Raw genomic sequence first — 20,348 nt, 5'->3', positions numbered from 1 at the left:
GTCGGCGCAGAATCAGTGGGACGAAGGGCCAGTTTCCACGCTGTATCTCTAAACTAAACTAAACAAAATCAAAATAAACTCCATGGTAATTTGGGGCTGAGGTTGGGTTATGGTTAGGGCTGCATAGTGATAGATAGATAGAAAGACACACAGATATTGTAGATACAGCATAGGAACAAGAATGTACGTGCCAAAAATGATGCCAAGTTAAACTAATCTCCGCTACATGCACGTGATCCATTTCCCTCCATTCATGCATATCATGTGCCGATCTGAAGACCTTTAAAACATAACTATCCTATCTGCCTCCATCGCCACCTCTGGCAAAGTGTCCCAGGTACCCACCACTCTCTGTAAAAAACTTACCCCATACAACTCCTTTCAATTTTGCCCCTCTCATCCTAAATGCTTTCGATGGAGGGAGGGGGGGGGGGGGGGGGGGGGGGGGGGGGGGGGGATTGCCTCACCAGACCACGATGACACCATTCTTTCCAGGGTACACTTGTTGAAATTTGTTTGAATATTCGGTGACATGCCAAATCTTTTAACATTTTTCAGAAAGTAGAGACACTAGTGTATCTTCATCATGAGTACATCCGTGTCCTGGGCCCAGAACAGCTCATCCAAGATGTTAATGCCCAGTAAATTGAAGCTGCTAACTCTCTCCACCACCGACACATCAATGAACGACCCTGGCAAGTGGTCTCCCGATTTTCCTTTCCTGAAGCCGATGATTAGTTCCTTGATTTTGTTGACACTTAATGAGGAGTTGTTGTTGTTGCGGAACCACTCAATCAGGTCTTTTATCTCTTTCACTAGAGGGCCAGATTCAATTAATGTGGTTGTACACGTATACATCCAGGGAGTGTGATCATCTGCTCAATGGTTATTGGGGATGTCTGTGGCCCAATTAGCTGCCCTGCTGCACACACACTGGTACTGATCCACATGCCTGTTGTCATCTTCACTGCTGCACATCCCCAACATTCTCTTCCCATACTCGACAGAATGTCAGCTTCAACAAGCAATACTCGTTTATCTCCTCTGATCTTAACTGTAATAACTTTGTGCTCAGAATCTTCAGCAGAACAAAAGTTTGGCCTCAGGCTGTTGTCACTTTTCAGTCGATTCTGGCACTCACCCACCCACCTGATCAAGTTGTTCGCAAGCTCAATTATTCATTAGGCATTCAACTACCATCATCTGGCCTCTCCACTTGCTGTCGGTGCATGGCACCACTCTGTTTCATGTACAGTTAGTCGTCTAACAATTGTAATGTCAATGTCACTGTGGGAAGGCTTCAGAGAATGGTGCCACATAGAATATAGAATAGTACAGCACAGGAACATGCCCTGCGGTCCACAATGTCTTTGCCAAACTTGATGCCAAGTTAAACTAATCTCCTCTGCCTGCACATGATCCATATCCCTCTATTCCTTACATATCCATGTGCCTTCTCACTAATTATTCCGTCTACACTCACAGAGATAAACACAAAATGCTGGAGTAACTCAGCAGGTCAGGCAGCATCTCTGGAGAAAAGGAATAGGTGATGTTTCAGGTTGAGACCCTTCTTCAGACCCGAAGCATCACCTATTCCTTTTCTCCAGTGACGATGCCTGACCCGCAGTGTAACTCCGGTATTTTGTGTCTATCTTCAGTGTAAACCAGCATCTGCAGTTCCTTCTAACCCATCTACACTTTTTTTTAAAGAAAATTTAAATTATTTTTATTAGAAGCAATTGTACAAGAATAAAACAATTGGCATATAAAATTATACAGTTAATGTATGGCTTCAATTTAACGTTTTAACTTTAAGGGAAAAGAAAAGAGAGAAACAAAAGAGAAAAAGTGATAGATGCCCTAGACTACCAAAGTAGTGTAGCCAAAGAGTGGATAAAGATGTAAGAGAGGAGAAGAAAAAAAATGAAGGGGGAAAAAAAAAAAAAAAAGTGGAGATTTACACAGTCTACACTTCACACTGCCTTGGAAAACCCTGCCACTATGGACTGACTTGGTTGCACTCAGCACTTTAGGCTTTTTTTGCATGAATATTGGGGCTTATAATTTATTGATTATTTTTGTTTATTATGTTATCCACATGTACTGTGTTTGCAGATCTGTTTGCTACTGCAAGTAAGATTGTCATTGTTCTGTTCTCGGTACTTATGACAAATAAACATTCTTGATTCTTGACTTGAACATAATCAAAAACGTCCCACTCCAATCCTTCTTTTCCCCGCACCCATTCGGCAGAAGATACAGAAGCTTGAAAGTGTGCACCACCAGACTCGGGAACAGCTTCTTTCAGTCTGTTATCAGTCTTCAGAATGGTCCTTCCATAAGCTTGGGTTTTGCTCGATGCATCTCCAACCCATTGTGGGCACTGGACTTGTTTGTGGAACCTTGTGCGCTCCAATGGTGATAAATATATCCTGCACTCTGTATCTTCTACTTTCCCCAACCTATTGTACTTGACTTTGACTTGATTGTATTCATGTATAGTATATCGGACCTGTTTGGATAGCATGCAAAACAAAGCTTTTAATTGTACCTCAGTATGTGACAATGATAAACTTAAACCTATCTAAAAGCCTCTTACCTGTAAATGGCACTATAGTATCTGGCTCCACCACCAGCACCCATGCAGCTGGTTCCAGGAACCCATCACCCACTATGTATCAGTTGTTCACCATCCTGACTGGTCCTTCAAGGCCACTCGTTCTCATTTCTGGAACTCCCTGCCCAATAGCATTTCAAGAGTGCCTTCATCAGAAGCATCTGTGGTTCCTGTTTCTATAAAAAATAACCCCAGTGGCCTTAGAAGGTAGGCAGACATCACCTTTTCAAGGGAAAATAAGGATGGACGTTGAGAATGGAAATGGCCAGGTCCCAAAAATGAAATTAAAAAATCAATTATTTATATGTCAGGCATTTAGTTCCTTTTTATTTGTCATCTAAACATGAATCTCTGCATGATATCAGAAGAATGATCCATGCCAAAGACTTCAGTGGACCCATGTATCATCAGAGACATGACATTTTTGCTATTTATTATCATCCTCAATATAAATCAATAACAATGTGAACATTGAGCCAAAAGGTCCATTACAATTACCATGTGAAACCTATCATCACAAATTGGATACATTTCCTGAGGCAGGTGAAGAAAATATCGAAAATACCAATATAATAATTATTTTTAATTATTTTAAGTTCAAAAGGGGACTAAGCATCTGTGTAAAAGATTTGACCCACATATCTCCTTTAACTTTTGCCCCTCTCACCTTAAAACTATGCCGCCTAGACTTTGACCTTGGCATTTGACCTTAGACTTCAACATTTACACATTGGGAAAAATGTCAATTTAAATAACTCAATGCCAATAATACTTGAACCACTGCTCCTTATACACCTTTCCTTATTTTCAGTTTGAGTTACAATCTGGCACCTTGTGGAAAGGGAGACCATTCAAATTTATTTTCTTTCATGCTTCTACCAAATTTCCATGTTTTGACGTATTCCCTCAATATTGGAGAAAATGAAGAACATGAACCTGGAAAAGTGCTGTGTCCCCATAGAGAAACATACACTTCTATGGTATATGTCCTTCAAAATAGATCCTCAGCCTTGACTTTGAATGAGATTTAATTCAATTGCAATGAAATATTCCTCAGCAATTAGAAGGTTAGTTGCCACTCTTTTATCTTGGAAATTCCTTTTCTTGATATGCTAATCTATGTGAGCACTGTTATAGTATTTGTCATGTGAAATATCTTCCTTCAGAGTTTGGAAAATGTGTAGAGAACTGCACTTGTTTCACTGTGCAGTATAGTTCTATGTTGGAAAAGTTGTAAGACATTTTTTTATACCAGAACACTAAAGCACTAGGGCACAGGAAATAGGCCCTTTGGTCCACAATATCTGTGCCGAACATGATTCCAACTTATCTTCCTTGCCTGCACCACCCTCTATTCCTTTCCTATTCATGTGACTATCTAAAAACTTCTTGAAAGCCAATATTATATCTGCTTCTACCACCACCTCTGGCCAGGCACCCGTTCCAGGCACCTGCCTCCCTCTAAGTAAAAAAACTTGCCCTGCACATTTCCTTTCAAGATTTTCCCTCTCGCCTTCAAGCCATGTCCTCTAGTTTTTGATATTTCCACCCTGTGAATATTTCTGACTGTCCACCCTATCCATGCATCTCATAATTTTTTATACTTCGAACTGGTCACCCCTCAACCTCCGAAGTTCGTGAGAAAACAATCTAAGTTTGTCCCACTTCCCCTTATAGCTTATAGCTAATACCTTCTAAGCCAGGCAAACCTCCCCTGCAGCCTCTAAAAATCTCCACATCCTAGCATTTCTTAAAATGTTCACTGAGGATTTCAAACATTCATGTTTATTTCGTTGGACACCTTTTAAAAGTGATTATGATCTGAAACCCATTTCCTATAGAAAATAAATTGGGCAGTGCATGCATTTAAATAGCAATGTTGTCTGCACTAAATAGTTTAGTCACTGGTTGACAGTTTTGAAGTTTAGTAGGATTGTAAAATAGAAACCACAGAAGACAATTTGCAGAGAATGTGATCCCACAAACAACTGTGCGATGGTTTAGTAGAAGAACACGTATTGTTTAGAGTCGTAGAGAATACCCAGTGCTTTTTCTGAAGTGTGCGACCCCACTCGTGTAACAGGATCTCCAGCAAGAGTAACAGTTCCTGCAATGTAAATATTGCAATTAACAAGGTAGGTTAATGCAAGAGGCAGCTAATTTTCTAATTGAAAGAGTGGAGGGACATTTCATTACAGTCAAAATCGAGGCTGAAGATTTATTTTGAGTGTGTTTTTTTTCCTTTAGACACGTTAGACAATCGGAACCTTTTTCTCCCCAAATTCTGGAACTCCTTGGTTCACTCATCCATTCCCAGTCAAACCACACTCTCCCCAGTCCACAAGATTGGCAGACAGGAAACAAAGGGCAGGGATTAACGGGTCCCTTTCAGAATGGCAGGCAGTGACTAGTGGGGTACCGCAAGGCTCAGTGCTGGGACCGCAGCTATTTACAATAGATATCCTATACGCCTTACAACAAGCATTGGAGTCCCAGGACTGCATGGCTCCTTGGATGAACTTTCTTTCAATGCAGCAATGTGTGCAGCGTGTGCATAGAGGGTGGCGATTTGGTGCAAGTCTGTGCACTCAGTAATCTCTGCTGCAGATCTTGGATGCGACCCAATTAAAAAAATAATTGGATAACGTTGAACAAAATGTAACCGATGTAGACAGTGCAAACACGACTATCTGTAGAATCGTGGAGTGTATGCATCAATGTCTGTGTCTATACATATGTGGTGTGAGTATTTGTCAATGCCCGTGTGCATGGGTTCGTGGTGTGTGTTTGCTTGCTGTCGCTGTGCATCAAAGCCCGTGTCCTTACATTCATGCTCGTGAGTGTTTGCTTGCTATCTCGCTCGCTGCCGCTGTGCATCAAAGCCCGCTGTGTGGGACAAGACATCGTGCGGGGCTTGGCAAAGGCTGGAACACAGCTGTCCCCTGGACGTGACGGGGTTGAAATGGAGAGAGAGGGGAGTGATCTATCGGGCAGGAGAGACTGACTGTGCGCAGCTCCCCTGCTCCCCTCAATAAACCATGCGGAGACTGTCGGATATCAGTCTGCACCTGAGCCAACTGAAGTATCTGACTCCTGCGCCCTCCGAAGACCAGCAGTGCTCCCGATCCTTTATGGATGTCAAGGCTGCTTCCAACGGGGTCTCCAGCATCGAGGACCGGATCTTGCGGATCACGGGATATTATGGTTATTACCCGGGATATTCGAGTCATCAAAGTAAGCGAAGTGGCGTCAGCCAAACTCCTGCGTTAATTAAGCCGCTTGTATTCACCGGGAGCCCTGTTTTGTATTAGTTTGGAATCAACTGTTTTGAACCAGAATCTCTGTCAAGAGGGGGAGAAAAAACTTAAATGTGGGGGGTGGGTCTGGGCATTTTTACATCAGTGTTAAATTCCCAGCTCCCTGCACTCACGGAGAGGTGAGTAGGGGGCAAATCTTTGCGTAGGGGCGATTGAGACACAGAGGCATTTCACCCTGTTTTTCCAATGTGGATTACAGAGGGCTAAATCCCGTTAAAATCCCAGTGCCCGGCTGTGTTGGGGAGGTGGATATGAGCGATTGACACACAAGGCTGTCCAATTTCCCACCAGTGTTAAATTCGTTGCTCTCTGCGTTTCAGGGTAGAGCAGGGGCGATGGCGGGATGGCACAGCGGAGGGGTCTGCTCAATAACCGGGTACACTCACTCACTCACTCACTCACTCATTGTCCGCGGCTCAGGACACCGATAAAGCATCGCCCCTCTCCGTTTGAGGGTTCAGAAAATCGCGTTTATTTTAAATCAGCATGCGTGTCCTGTCCTTCCCCTCAATCTCGCATTGTCGTGTTTCACCCACCCTCCAGAATAGACAGTTTCACTAAATCGCCCCCGTTACCTGCTCCGTGCTCGCCTCCGACAACCCCTCTTCCTAAACCCTCGAAGGGATGCAAAGTAAATAGAAATGGGATTTAAGAGGATTGCAGTCATGTGAGTGGCAGGATTGCCGTGGAAACAACATTGAACTTAGACAGTGCTTTGAGATTTAATTTAGAGATTGCAGGCTCTTTGGATTTTTTGTTGACGGGTGGCAGGTTAAATCGGTGCAAACATTAGCTGTGATGTGCATAGTGCAGGGTTTGAGTTAGTGGCCGTCTTTTTCTCCCCACTAGCGCCTTGTCTGATGTTGATCTCACCCTTGCTGCCGAACAGACACCGAGTGAGTGCTCGCTCCGCCACCTCTACTCGCTTTGGTTTATTTTGACAGTGGGTCTCCGCTCGCCGAACCCTCTCGGCGGCGGCGAAACGAAGAAAGAAACATCTCTTGAGCAGTGAGATTGGATGCTGTGCCCTTTTGTAATCTGGAGGCTGAGGAAACTCCACTGTAAAATGAAAGAGGGTTTAGCGCACCATTCAGCCCAACAGGTCCAATGTCCACGCATCTAACCCTATCAACATATTTCTTCACCCCCCTCCCCCCCCTTTCCCACCCTCTCTGTCTTCCCCTCCCTCTGGTCCTCACTGCCCTTCACTGTACTGCGACATGTAACAATGCGACATCTGATCGCTGTTGTGTAGATCCCTGCCAACATTTAGTGGCGTCTGGGTAGGAATTGTAATACTGGGTTCTCTAAAAACATATTGTCAACGCGTGCCCTTATCTTCTACAGGCTCTGACGTTTCCAACACTTCATATTTTATTTAGGCAGGAAACTCTGGCTGTAAATTACAAGAACGATGACAACACAGAGAGAAGTAGAGGTGATGATTGCTTTTTTTGATCCGAGGCTGTTCCCGGGGGGGTTCCTGCTCCAAGCAGTTTAGCTCCTTTATAGCTCCAAGCAGTTTGGAGACCTGGGACCAGGGCAAGGGACCTGGGACCAGGGCAAGGGACCTGGGACTAGGACAAGGTAGTTTTGTCCTTTAGATCAGCGTGTGATTAAAAATATATATTTTTCACACGGCGTGATCTCATTGTTAAGAATTAATCAATATCATCCACAGGGCTACTGCTAACTCGACATCTCTGGAAGAGTGCAGCAGGAATTCATGTTTTTACCAGGATGTTTTAAATAATCCAACCTCTTTGCCGATTGACTGTGAGGTAGCAACAGTGTTCAAAACAGCGGTGAATCTTCAACTCCTCTTGCCCAACCACCCATTGGGAGACCAATTTGTTGACAAAAATGGTGGTATTCTTTCCAGAGATTAATTACAGTGTTCAGTCACAGAGGTGTACAGCACGGAAACTGGTATTTCGGCCCATCTGGTCCATGCTGACCAAGGTGGAACACTGGGCTAGTCTCATTTGCCTGTATTTGCACTTTAGCCCTTTAAACTCTTCCTAGCCATTAAAATCTGTCTTTTAAAAGTCATATTTGTATCCACTTCTGTAGCTTCCTCTGACGGCTCTTTCCAGATAAGGACGACCATATCTAGAAATGAATCTTACATTGATTAAACTGTTGCATATATTTACCAGTACACAATGTGCTTGTTTGAAGAACTCAGCTGGTCAGGGAGAATCTGTGGAGGGGCAACATTTTGGGTTGGAACCGTTCCTCATTTTGAAACATCGCCTGTCCATTCCCTCTGCAGATGCTGCGTGACCTGATGAGTCCCTTTAGCACCTTGTGTTTTAATTAAGATTCCACCATCTGCCGTTCCTTGTACCTCCATGTATTTACCATCCTGTTAGTGAAATAAATTCCTCCCAAATGTCTTTATATTTAAATGTTTCTAAATATGACCTCCTGTTCTCACATTTTACCACTCTATTACAAGGCTAACTTGGCTTTTCAAGATGGGGGAAAAACCCCAAAGTAATCTTCATCTTTTAAAGTTCCAGATTCAACTTGCCCTCTGTGATATTTATTATATATACACTGATGTGTTAGCTGATATTAAAAGATTAAGTTATTTTATTAAAATCTTGTTCTGTTGAATAGGCAGAGAATGCATCGACTTTGAGCAAATACACAGGTGAGCAATAAGAATTTATTTAAAATCTTGGAATGAAACATTAAGGACGTTTGCTTGTTTCCCTTGGCTAAAGACTTTAAAGGGATTTTTAAAGCTGAAAAACTTGAATCAAAAACATGCACTATTGTGAAGGGTTTAAAGACCAGTGGGAAATAATTCCTGACCTTCTCTCTCTTTACAATTGTAGACAGATTCCTAGAGGATCTAAACTAAACCCATTATTTTGCGCAATTTGTTTCCCCAAAAAGAGATCATACCTTTGTGAAAGGGCTGTTTCAAGCTTGTCTTCACGAACTTAGTCCCAAGTTGATCGTCAACTCAAAGTAATAAAAATGTCCAATAGACAACCTTGCAGTTTACATGTCTGCACCCCCTGTTTATGACTGCAGTGCGTTCTAATAGATTCAGGGACTTTGGAGTGAGATTTCTGCCTGGATTACTAATCTTCTGATGCAGGATTGTCTGAAAACCTGGAGAAATGGATGCCAATTGGTGGAGATGCTGCCTCACAGTGTCAGAGACCCGGTTACGATCCCTGTGACCATGGGGGTTTTGGATGATCAGCCATGATCACATTGAATGGCGGTGCTGGCTCGAAGGGCTGAATGGTCTACTCCTGCACCTATTTTCTATGTTTCTACATCCCAAAGATGTGCGGGTTTGTAAGTTATTGACATCTGTAAATTGCTCTTAGACTGTGGGCAGTGGATGAGAATGCGGGAGAACATAGAACTCGTGTGAACTGTGGTCCAGTGTGGAATCAGTGGCTGAAGGGCGTTGACTTTTTTTTTAAATTGCAGAATTTCTCCAGGTTTTCAATGAATACTGTTGAAATTATAATGGTGGAAACTTGTGAAAAGTTTGGACTTATCCATTTGCACATTTTCAATGGCTTTAATTTCTTAAATGTTGCTTCTAGATATGATAAATTCAGCAAGGTTATCTCGGAAATTGAATTTAGTTTAGAGACACAGCATGGAAACAACCCCTACAGTTCACCAAGTCCACACCGTCACCACCCATTCACACTGGTTCTATATTATCCCTCTTCCTTGTTCACTCCCTTCACACTAGGGGCAAATTTACAGAGGTCAATTAACCTACCAGTCTGTACTTGTTTGGGATGTGGGGGAATATTCAGCGCACCCAGAGGAACCGCATGTGGGAGAAGGAGCATACTCCACACAGACAACACCCGAGATCAGAGTCAAACTTGGCTCTCTGGTGCTGTGAGGCTGTGCTGCTGTGCCAAGCTGGTGCTGGACCTTGGTTTGAGTTATTGTAGCCATAGAGTCATACAGCATGGAAACAGACCCTTTGGACAAACTCGTCCATGCCGACCAAGATGCCCCATCTAAACCAGTCCCATTTTCTCATATTCTATTTAGTTTAGAGATACAGTGTGGAAACAGGCCCTTTGGCCCACCGCGTCCGTCACATAATATTATACAGAAATACAATCAAGCCAAACTCAAGTACAATAGGTGGAGCGAAGGGAAAGATACAGAATGCAGAATATAGTTCTCAGCATTGTAGCGTAACAGTTCCAGAGACAAAGTCCAATGTCCGCAATGAGGTAGAGGAGAATCAGACAGTACCCTAGCTTATGGAAGGACCGTTCAGAAACCTGATAACGGAGGGGAAGAAGCTGTTCCTGAGTCTAGTGGACTCAGATTTTAAGCTTCTATCTTGTCTGTCTGATGGCAGCGGGGGGAAGAGGGAATGACTGGGGCGGGAAGGGGCTTTGATTATGTTGGCTGTTTTCCTAGGTAGTGTGAAGTGTAGATGGAGTCAATGGTGGGATGTCGTCTGCTCTGTGTGATGGACTGGGCCACATCCACAACTGCAATTTCTTGTGCTCTCTGCTCCATCTTTCTTGCGGTTCTTTTCTCCCCCAAAGTTTATTGTTTCATCTTGTTATTCAGGCCCTGAGCTCTGGAATTTCCTTCTTTATATGCTTAATAAATCTTTGTCCCTTTGCCTCCGTTAGCTGCCCCTTTAGATACTCTCCGATCCACATTTTGTTCAGCTGTCTGTGGCATAATGTCGAATTTTGTTAAAGGTCTTTGTTTTACATGTTATCCACTACACACCCACTACACATGAATACAACCCAGCCAACTCAAGTACAATAGGTAGAGCAAATGCAGAATATACTTCTCAGCATTGTGGCTTAACTGTTTCAAAGTCCAATGCTCACAATGAGGTAGGTAGAAGAATCGGACTGTCCCCCCCCCAGTTTATGGATGGACCATTCAGAAACCTGACAACAATGGGGAAGAAGCTGTTCCTGAGTTTGGTGGTGCAGCTTTTAAGCTTCTGTATCTTCTGCCTGACGGGACCAGGGAGAAGAAGGAAAGACAGCGGTGGGAAAGGACTTTTATTGTTTTTCTCTCAAACATGATATATTTGCCATAGTTTTCTTGCTGAGAGAAGCTTAATTGTGTTGAATTTTTTCACCCAGTGAATGGTATTATGGAACATTATGGTGACATTATTCACATAATAGCTTAATCACTTCCACCACACCTCTTCCCGTGACTGAGGGCAGTACTGAAGTTTGCCCCTCTCCAGAACACGAGGACCTTATCAAAGGGGATAGAATCCATTGATGACTCTTCCAATCAATGGTTCAATTATTCAATTGTACAATGGTTCAATGATGCTGTTATTGGCACAAGTGTGAAGTGTTAATGCACAGTGAAAGTCTTTTCTTACAAACAGTTCATTAAAGTATTGCCACACCTACGCACATCCCCGATTAACAAATTGTACAGGAAAAGTCTACTGATCCCGCATGCAAGTGGCGCCATGTATTGGCGCCATTTTCAATGTCCAGTCCACGCTCTAGGTATTATGAGCATTTCCCGTTCCAGGCAAGCTCCAGGCTGCTGCAGGCCTCCACCTGTCACCTTCCCTTTGACTTGTGGATTAACCAGCGAACTGACGTCCCTCTCCTTGCCCATCCACCTTTCTTCCCTGGGGGCCTCCCCTCGCTGACCTTGAAAGCGGCGTATGCCAGACCCTTGTTCCTTCTCCTCTCCACCGCTCCTCACCGGTTACGTTTGTCGTTGTCGCCGGTTCTATCCTCCCTGTCTCTGGTCTTCAGGGGATGAGCAGGGGCCGGCTCAGTTGGATCCTCCTTCCTGTCCATGGTGTGCTGGGTTTGGCCGTGGGGGGCCAGCTCAGCCACTTCCCCCTGTAGACTGTGGCGCTCTGGGAGCAATGAAGGGGGAAGCTGCTTCTAATCTATTCTTGGGTCCAGTCTCCCACTTTCCACTGGGATTGCAGTCTGAGGGAGAGAGAGAGAGAGCGAGACCAGGGACCTGGCACTTGACAAATATCTGGCATATTGACACCAACCATTGAACTGGTGGTTGAACATTTAAGACAAGCCTCGGATTTTAATTGTATCTTGGGTGGCTTGCAGAAGAGCAGTAGACTCTGGAAGATGGTTTGTAGATGTAGTTTAGACACTCCTAATTGTGGAATAACCTAACGTTTGGAGTTCTGACCCTTCTACAGAATCCAATGAAGCTGCTACTCACTCCATTGGTTGCTGCAATAAAACAGAATGTATGAGATCTTGCTGCAAGTGACAGTGCTCACTAATCACCATCAGTAATTGCCATGCATCTTTGGAGAATGATGTAGGAGTGTGCACGCAGACACAATATTCCTCTAGCTTTGTTCTATTCTGACAATTAGTTGCGCTGTGGGATGAGACCTCAGGAAGCAATGTATTGCTCTGATGGGAAGCTGTCAGGCACTTTTCTTTTCCTAGAGTTGTGCGATTCTTTGAGTGCCATATCTCCCTAACTGCACTCAGGCCAAAAACAGCTGAACCGCAGATTACCGTTGACTTTGCTTTCACTGGCATTGACTACGCCAACAACGTGGCCATCACTGTGCTCCATCCATTCCATGATTCTGATTCATTATCATTGCTGTAATCTTCCATCTTTTGTATGGCCACTTGCTGTCATGTAGCTATAGGAAGGGAGATTAGAAGCAAATCTCAGTGTTAAGCTCTTGTGAACACTTAGATGGCAGTTTTGACAAAGATGACAGGCGCACAACATGGAGATTTAGTCTTTAACCCTTCACCTGAAATTTGCTGCTGAATTTGTGTCTGCCACTTTATGGTCTGGTTGCCGAGCATTACCATTTATTAATTTATTGTATGATTGATTATTATATATTTGTCTTTTTATTGTACGTTATTTTAATGGGTGTGGGACTCGCCAGATTCAAGAGCAGCATCTTCCCTGCAACCATCAGGCTCTTGAACACTGCACAAGACTAACCACAACCCTACCACATCAACTATGATCTGCTATGGGCTTGCTATGATTTGGTTGCACTAAGTATTTCAGTTTTGCACTATTGGTTACTGAATATTACTGATTATTAATTTATTATATTGATTATTGTGTTTTTTATTATTTTTGTTGTGCACATCAGTAAAAGCTGAGGTGGTAATTTTCCCAGGGTGGAAATGCCAAAGACCAGAGGGCATAGCTTTAAGGTAAGAGCGGCAATGTTTAAAGGAGATGTGTGGGACAGGGTTTTTCTCATAGTGGTGGGTGCCTAGAACATGCTGTAGGAGGCGGTATACACTGAACTGTGTGGCTGATTTACCCCCAAGTATCGATTCCTGTGTGTCCCTCCTTCTGAAAAAATACTATTCACCCTGGACCCAAACAAATATTCATACTCCAAGTCAGCATTTATCGTGCATTGTTTATTCCAGGATTCTACTGAAATTGTGCAGTTGGCAGCTCATTCTGAGATGTGTCATTCTCAGTACTGCAGGTAGTTTTCATTGACGCATATCGCTAAAATATTTGGACGTGGTTCAAGATGATCGCTATGCGATAGTCTGCAAAAAAAAATAAAGCTGATACCTCCATAAATCTCCAACAAGTCATTTAACTTCGTGTCTGCAATCCACAATTAAGCAGGTTGATAAAAGCAAATTATTTAGGAAAAATAAACTATATAAAAAATGTCTGAGGTTTTTCAATGTGCGTTTCATGTTCACGTTCAGATTTTCTTTGCAACTTGCATAAAAATGCAGTCTGCTGATACTACTGCCAAGGTTAATCTTTATTGGTTTTCTTTAATTGCCTTTGAGATCACATCCTTACTCCTGGCTTTCTCCGGCTTTGCACCTTTGCAGTTAGTGCGCTGCACAGTTATATGGTCATAGAGTGATACAGTGTGGAAACAGGCCCTTCGACCCAACTTGCCCACACCAGCCTACATGCCCCAGCTACACTAGTCCCACCTGCCCACATTTAGTCCACAATCCTCCAAACAGACTAGATTCAGGAAAAATGTTCCCGATGTTGGGGGCGTCCAGAACCAAGAATAAGGGGTTTGCCATTTAGGACTGAGATGAGGGAAAACTTTTTCACCCAGAGAGTTGTGAATCTGTGGAATTCCCTGCCACAGAAGGTAGTAGAGGCCAATTCACAGGATGTTTTCAAGAGAGTTAGATGTATTTCTTAGGGCTAATGGAATCAAGGGGCATGGGGAGAAAGAAGGAACAGGGTACTGATTTTGGACATGATCATATTGAATGGCGATGCTGCCTCGAAGGGCCGAATGGCCTACCCGTACCTATATTCTGTCCTATCCATGTACCTGTCTGTTTCTTAAATGTTGGGATAGTCTCAGTCTCAATTGCCTCTTCTGGCAGCTTGCTCCATACACCCACCACCCGTTGTGTGAAAGTTACCCCTCAGATTCCCACTAAATCTTTTCCCCTTCACTTTAAGCCTATGTTCTCTGGTCCTCGATTCACCGACTCTCAGCAAGAGACAAGTGCATCTACCTGATCTATTCCTCGCATGATTTTATACACAGTCTGATTCAGGAATATCCGGTACGGATGTGAATACGGTTCCGAAGCTTTGGATTTTGCCATGGTTCTCTAACAGTACTGTAGATGAATGGTTGCTGTTCTGGATAAAATTCCTCAGCATTCTAGGATGCTGTTTCCAACAGTAGAGTAGATTTATATGAATGTCAAATTTTGCTAACTCCGCAGCTTTGACTGTTCATTCATCAGACCAAACACAAAGCATAAGGCATCAGTTATAAAACTGCAAGCCAAGAAATAAATAATATAAGAGAACAATATTCAAGAACCAAGAACTAGAGGGCTTACTGTTAAGGTGAACGGGGAAAATTTAATAGGAACCTGAAGGCCAGCTTTTTAACCCAGAGGGTGGTGGGTATATGGAACGAGCTGCAAGAAGAGGAAGTTGAGGCAGGTACAATAACAGCATTTAAAAGGCATTTGGATAGGTACATGGATAGAGAAGGTTTAGTGGGATAAAGGCAAACCGGGGTCAAGTGGGAGTGTCTTAGATGGGGCACCGTGGTTGGTATGGATGAGTTGGTCCAAAGAGCCTGTTTCCCTTCTGTGTGCTTCCGTTATTCTAATACGCTCACTAATTATCTCACCCTGCCTCAGGCTTTTTGTCCCAAACTTATACATTTGTGCTATTTCCAATGGTTTGAAGTTAATGTAACCTAGCAGTTTCAGCAGAGTAACTTTAACATAGAGCATAGAAGACTACAGCATTTGAACAGTCCTTTTGGCCCTTAGCATCCATGCCGAACATGCTGCCAAGATAAACTAATCTCCTCTCCCTGCACGTGATCCATATACCTCCATTCCCAACATATCCACATGCCTATCTAAAAGCCTCTTAAATTGCACTATCATCTGTCTCCACCACCCCGGCATTATGTTGCAGGCACTCATCACTCTCTGTGTTTAAATAAAACCTGGCCTGCACTTATCCATTAAACTTTGCCCCTCTCACCGTAAACCTTTATCATTTAGGCTCTCCACGCTGGGAAAAAAGGTTCTGACTGTCTGCCATATCTACGCTTCTCATAACTTTATATACTTCTATCAGGTCTCCCCTCAACCTTCAGCATTCCAGAGAAAATGATCCAAGTCTGTCCAACCTTTCCTTGCAGCTACTACCGCCTAATCCTGGCAGCATTCTGGTAAACCTCTACTGCACCCTCTCCTTCCTGTAATGGGGCAACCAGAACTGAACATAATACTCCGAATGCAGTCTAACTAAAGTCCTATATATCTACATCATGGCTTCCTGATTCTTAGGCTCTTTGTCCCGAATGATGATGAACATCTATCTATCTATCTATCTATCTATCTATCTATCTATCTATCTATCTATCTATCTATCTATCTATCTATCTATCTATCTATCTATCTATCTATCTATCTATCTATCTATCTTAATATAAAACTCTGATCTTGGATGTGGATGTATTTATTTGTGTGTGTGTGTGCGTGTGTGTGTGTGTGCGCGTGTGTGCGTGTGTGTGTGTGTGTGTGTGTGTGTGTTTTCATATGTGATTCACATCTCAAAAACCTGACGCGCTAACGGTGAAAATTTTACATATTCCGGTAGAGATTTAGCTCATGATTTCAAAAATCCCATCATCTGAAAATTTGATTCATTATTTCCCGTTTTTTTTTACTAAAATTGTTCACCACTCTGACATATTTTAAAAAATCTAACGTGCTGAAGCGAGCTGATGACGTCACAATGCTCTTCGCGGCACGCTGCGCAGAATTTTCAACGTGCTGCCTGCTAGGCACTGTTTTCCAGGAGTGACGTCACCACCCTCCCCCCCCCCCTGGTTCTTCAAAAGACGCAGAAAGAACGAGCAAGTGGGCTCTGCTCTGCAGATCCCGGAGGCTTCCGAAGGCGCTTCCGAGACTTTCCGAGCGCTTCCAAGGTCGACCCACGCTAGACTCAGCTCGGCTTTCCCGAGAATTCCCGAGAGCTGCCGAGAGCTTTAAAAAATGTAGATTGATTTAATTATATGAATTCAAAATCTTACAATATAACTGGGTAATGATTGGGTAACTGGGTAATTATTCCTGCAGCCATTCCGATGTTCTAATTCATACCCTAATGTCATATTTAATGTGATGTGTCAAACTTATATTCAGAGATTACCCGCTCTACGTAGATGACCCTGGTCATGGTTTGGTGCAGTGAGTATAATTTCATTGTTCTATCTGGGACGTATGGCAATAAAACACTCTTGACTCTTGATTCTTGACAGCAAATGTATTATTTCCACAATCAGCTCAGCTTGTTATAGTCTCTAGAATTCATTTCAGCTAATTAATGGAACATTTATGAAACAATTTCAATGAAATATATTACAGTGTCTCTTGTTGCATTCAGTGCTATTGAAGATAACAAGAAACACTGCAATACTGTATATTCAACCGTGGAAAATGATTTTTTTTTACAATAAATTAGGTTTGGGCTATCCATTTCAAACTAATATCTGGGATGATGGTCTTCGTTATGTCTATCAGTGTTGTTCATCAATTCAATTTTATTCATAAATTGAATGCAATTGAACTGCTGTTGGACTTGATCAGCCAAACCAGTTCTAAATGTGACTCATCCACTATCTGAGTGCAATAAATCTAAAATTATTCATTTGAAAATCCATTTTCTGTGTTTTATTGCCAGTGCTGTTTGACAACATTGAAGATTTTGATTAAATAAAGTAATTTCATTCTTCGCAATGCAAATACTAATCAATGGTTATCAGGACAGCATTTTTGATCTTTTATTAGCTACTGTACCTTCTTGTTGAGCAAACTGGAGCCAGAAACATCAGCAGAGATCATTGTCCTAGACCAGCTTGATTTCAAGGAAATTGTTATATAATCTTATCATGAACACAAGATAATTCTTAGGTTCAGAGATAATGGGGAGGAGGGAGGTGCAGCAGTGCAACTGGAGCTGGTAGAGCTGCTGCCTCACAGCGCCAGAGACCTGGGTTTGATTCTGACCCCGGTGCTGTCTATATGGCGTTTGCACAGCCTCTGTGTACCACCTGCCAGGCTTGATCCTGCCCCCATCTCTTCTCCAGCTTTCTCCACTCTATTACAATCTGTGTGAAGAATGGTCCCAACCTGAAAGGTCATCTGTCCATTCCCGCCCCAGATGCTGGCTGAACTGCTGAGTTCCTCCAGCACTTTATCTTTTGCTCAAGAATCCAGCATCTGTTTCTCTCTGATATTTCGTGGTGCCATACATAAAGGAATTAAAATCAATCTTAGATTTCCAATTGGTGCATAGCTGGCGACCAATTCCACAATTAGTAGGGACCAAAATCCCTAATTGCTTGCACTATCTTGCACTAAACATCATTCCCTTAACCTTGCATCTGTACGCTGTGGGAGGCTTGCTTGTAATCATGTATAGTCATCCCGCTGACTGGACAGCATGCAACAAAAATGTTTTTCACTGTACCTCGGTGCACGTGACAATAAACTAAACTAAATTAAACTAAATACTAGTTCTATGTTATCCCACTTTCTCATCTACTCCCTACACACGGGGGGGACAATTTACAGAGGCCATTTAACCTACAAACCCACATGTCAATTGGGATGTGAGAGGAAACCATAGCACCTGGAGGAAACCCGCTGTCTCACAGAGAACGTGCAAACGCCACCAGCAGCAGCTCCACCATTGTTTTAGATAATCTTCATTATTTTTGACAATCAATCTATGTTTTTAAAACCAACAGGGATAACCGCATTGACCCATGTTACACAGCATCTGCCATGCACATGCCCACTCACACAACGTGTCCAATCATATTCGTTACATTTTCCTCACAGCTCACATTCTTCCACTGGGCTCGGTATTCCTGGAGATTCAGTTCACTCATCAAACTCACTAATGTAATGCTAGTTCATGATATTAGCTAACAGCTAAGGCCTACGCACTAGCCACTGCAGCACCCCATTCATTATTGCCTACCACCTAGAATAAGACCTGTTCATTCCTACCTTGTTCCTGTCAGTCAACCAGTTCTTACTTCTTATTTATTTAGCGAATAGCTGAGTAGCAGGTGTGGGCAGCAGATCTTAGGCGCAATTGAAGGGAACAAATGTAACAAAGTGTTTAACATCATATTTGAGATAGATGTACGTTAGAGTCACATAGTCATACAACAGGGAAACAGGCCCATCGGCCCAAATCGTCCATGCCAACAAAGATGCCCCATCTAAGCTTGTTCGTTTTTGGCCCATATCCCTCCAAACCATTTCTATCCAGGTACCTCTCCCAATGTTTTTTAATTGATATTTGTACTGGCACCCTTTTGTCTCCAAAAGTTAGACTGATCATCTCCCTGTATTGATAAAACACAACAGGTGCAAGTGCGTGTGCATATGTGTGTGTGTATGAACTTATGAAAAATCATTGGTCTTTCATAACAGAGACACAATTGATAATTGCAATTATTTTAGACAGCACTGGTATTCCAAGTCATTAGAACTTCTCTTTGTCTTCCAGTGAAAGAATGTTAAGTGCTGTTGAGGCCAAAGGGTGGCTAGAGCAGTATTTGGTCACATTATTGATTCCTATCCAAAGTCTGTAAGGACAATGAGCTCCAATTAAGAACTGGAAGGATTTTGGTTCAGGGAATTAGATTGCTGGGGAAATGCTCAAGTCGTGATAGAAACGTGAGACGTTAATATTGAAACAATTTAGAGGAGAGCCTGCATTGTTCTCATCACCTCTCAGCACTCATGCAAACATCATTTTCTTCTCAATCACACAAGCACAACACAAGGTTGTGACATCATCAGCGGCGGTCACTCGAAACGAGTTTGACTGTCCTCTCCTCTCCATAGGCCCGTTTACTTGTGGGTCTGCAGATGCCTGTAGAGGCCGATCCGCGATCCACACACTTTGGTGCAACATGGACAGTGGAGACTGGTGGTGGTTGGTAGTCGTCGAGCCCCCTTCTCTCTCTCCTTACGGTGCTGACACTTTGTCATTGCGACACAGCGTAGTTCCATTTTGTGACGTGCAGCTCCTTCCTGCACGGATTTCCTCCAGGAGTGCCTGTCCAGTGCAATGTGCTCCCAGTTGCTCGATGTGATGTGGACTTTCTTCAGACTGTTCTTGATGTTGTCCTTGAAGCGTTTCTTTGGCTGGCCGGGGGCTCGCCGACCTTCCTTCAATTGAGAGTACAGGATTTGTTTAGGGAGACGTGTGTTGGACATGCAGATGACATGGCCAGTCCATCGAAGTTGGTGCTGCATTATTGTGGTGGTGATGCTGGTCGTGTTGACTTCCTTCAAAACGCTGATGTTGGTGCATTTGTCCTCCCAGCTGATCCTCAGAATCTTTCATAAGGATCTTTGATGGTATTGTTCCAGGGCTCTAAGGTGCCTGCTGTAGGTGGTCCATGACTCGGCTCCATACAACAGGGTGGAGAGGACAACGGCTCTGTAGACCAGCAGTTTTGTTTGAGCCTTTAGGTCTCAGTCTTCAAAGACTCTTTTCCTGAGTCTGGCGTAGGTTCCGTTGGCACAACTCAGGCGATGGTCGACCTCAGAGTCGATGTCAGCTTTTGAGGAAAGAATGCTGCCAAGGTTGGGGAAGTTGTCAACGTTTTCATGAGTGGTGTTGTCCACTTTTATAGTGGGCTGGGTAGACGGCTGATTGGGTGGAGGTTGATGTAGGACCTGGGTCTTCTTGATATTTAAGGCTAGGCCCATGGCTCTGTATGCCTTGGCAAAGGCATTCAGGATGCCCTGAAAGTCTTCTGCTACAAGGAAAGAGAAAGTTATAAGAAATTGATGGAATGGTACAGTACATAGAACATGGAACATAGAACAGTACAGCACAGGAACAGGCCCTTCAGCCCA

General features: G+C 43.3%; 1 protein-coding gene across 4 annotated transcripts in view; it reads left to right on the top strand.

Annotated features, from left to right (window-relative positions):
- Window positions 1-5,417: 5,417 nt before the first annotated feature.
- slc35f4 (solute carrier family 35 member F4) overlaps window positions 5,418-20,348 on the top strand; it is a 92,361-nt gene continuing 77,430 nt past the window's right edge. The window contains exons 1-2 of one of the 4 annotated variants that reach the window (XM_055640488.1): window positions 5,720-5,854; window positions 8,563-8,596. Coding sequence is in view for 2 of the 4 variants with exons in the window: in XM_055640486.1 (XP_055496461.1) it covers window positions 5,659-5,854 (196 nt within the window). In the remaining 2 variants the exon portion in view is untranslated. Of the gene's footprint in view, window positions 5,855-8,562; window positions 8,597-20,348 lie in introns of all 4 variants that reach the window. The other 3 variants (XM_055640487.1, XM_055640486.1, XM_055640490.1) reach the window with 3 other exon arrangements.

The sequence above is a fragment of the Leucoraja erinacea genome, chromosome 9 (genome assembly GCF_028641065.1).
Source record: "Leucoraja erinacea ecotype New England chromosome 9, Leri_hhj_1, whole genome shotgun sequence".
NCBI lineage: Eukaryota > Metazoa > Chordata > Chondrichthyes > Rajiformes > Rajidae > Leucoraja > Leucoraja erinaceus.
This window is presented reverse-complemented; position numbering and strand designations above follow the sequence as displayed.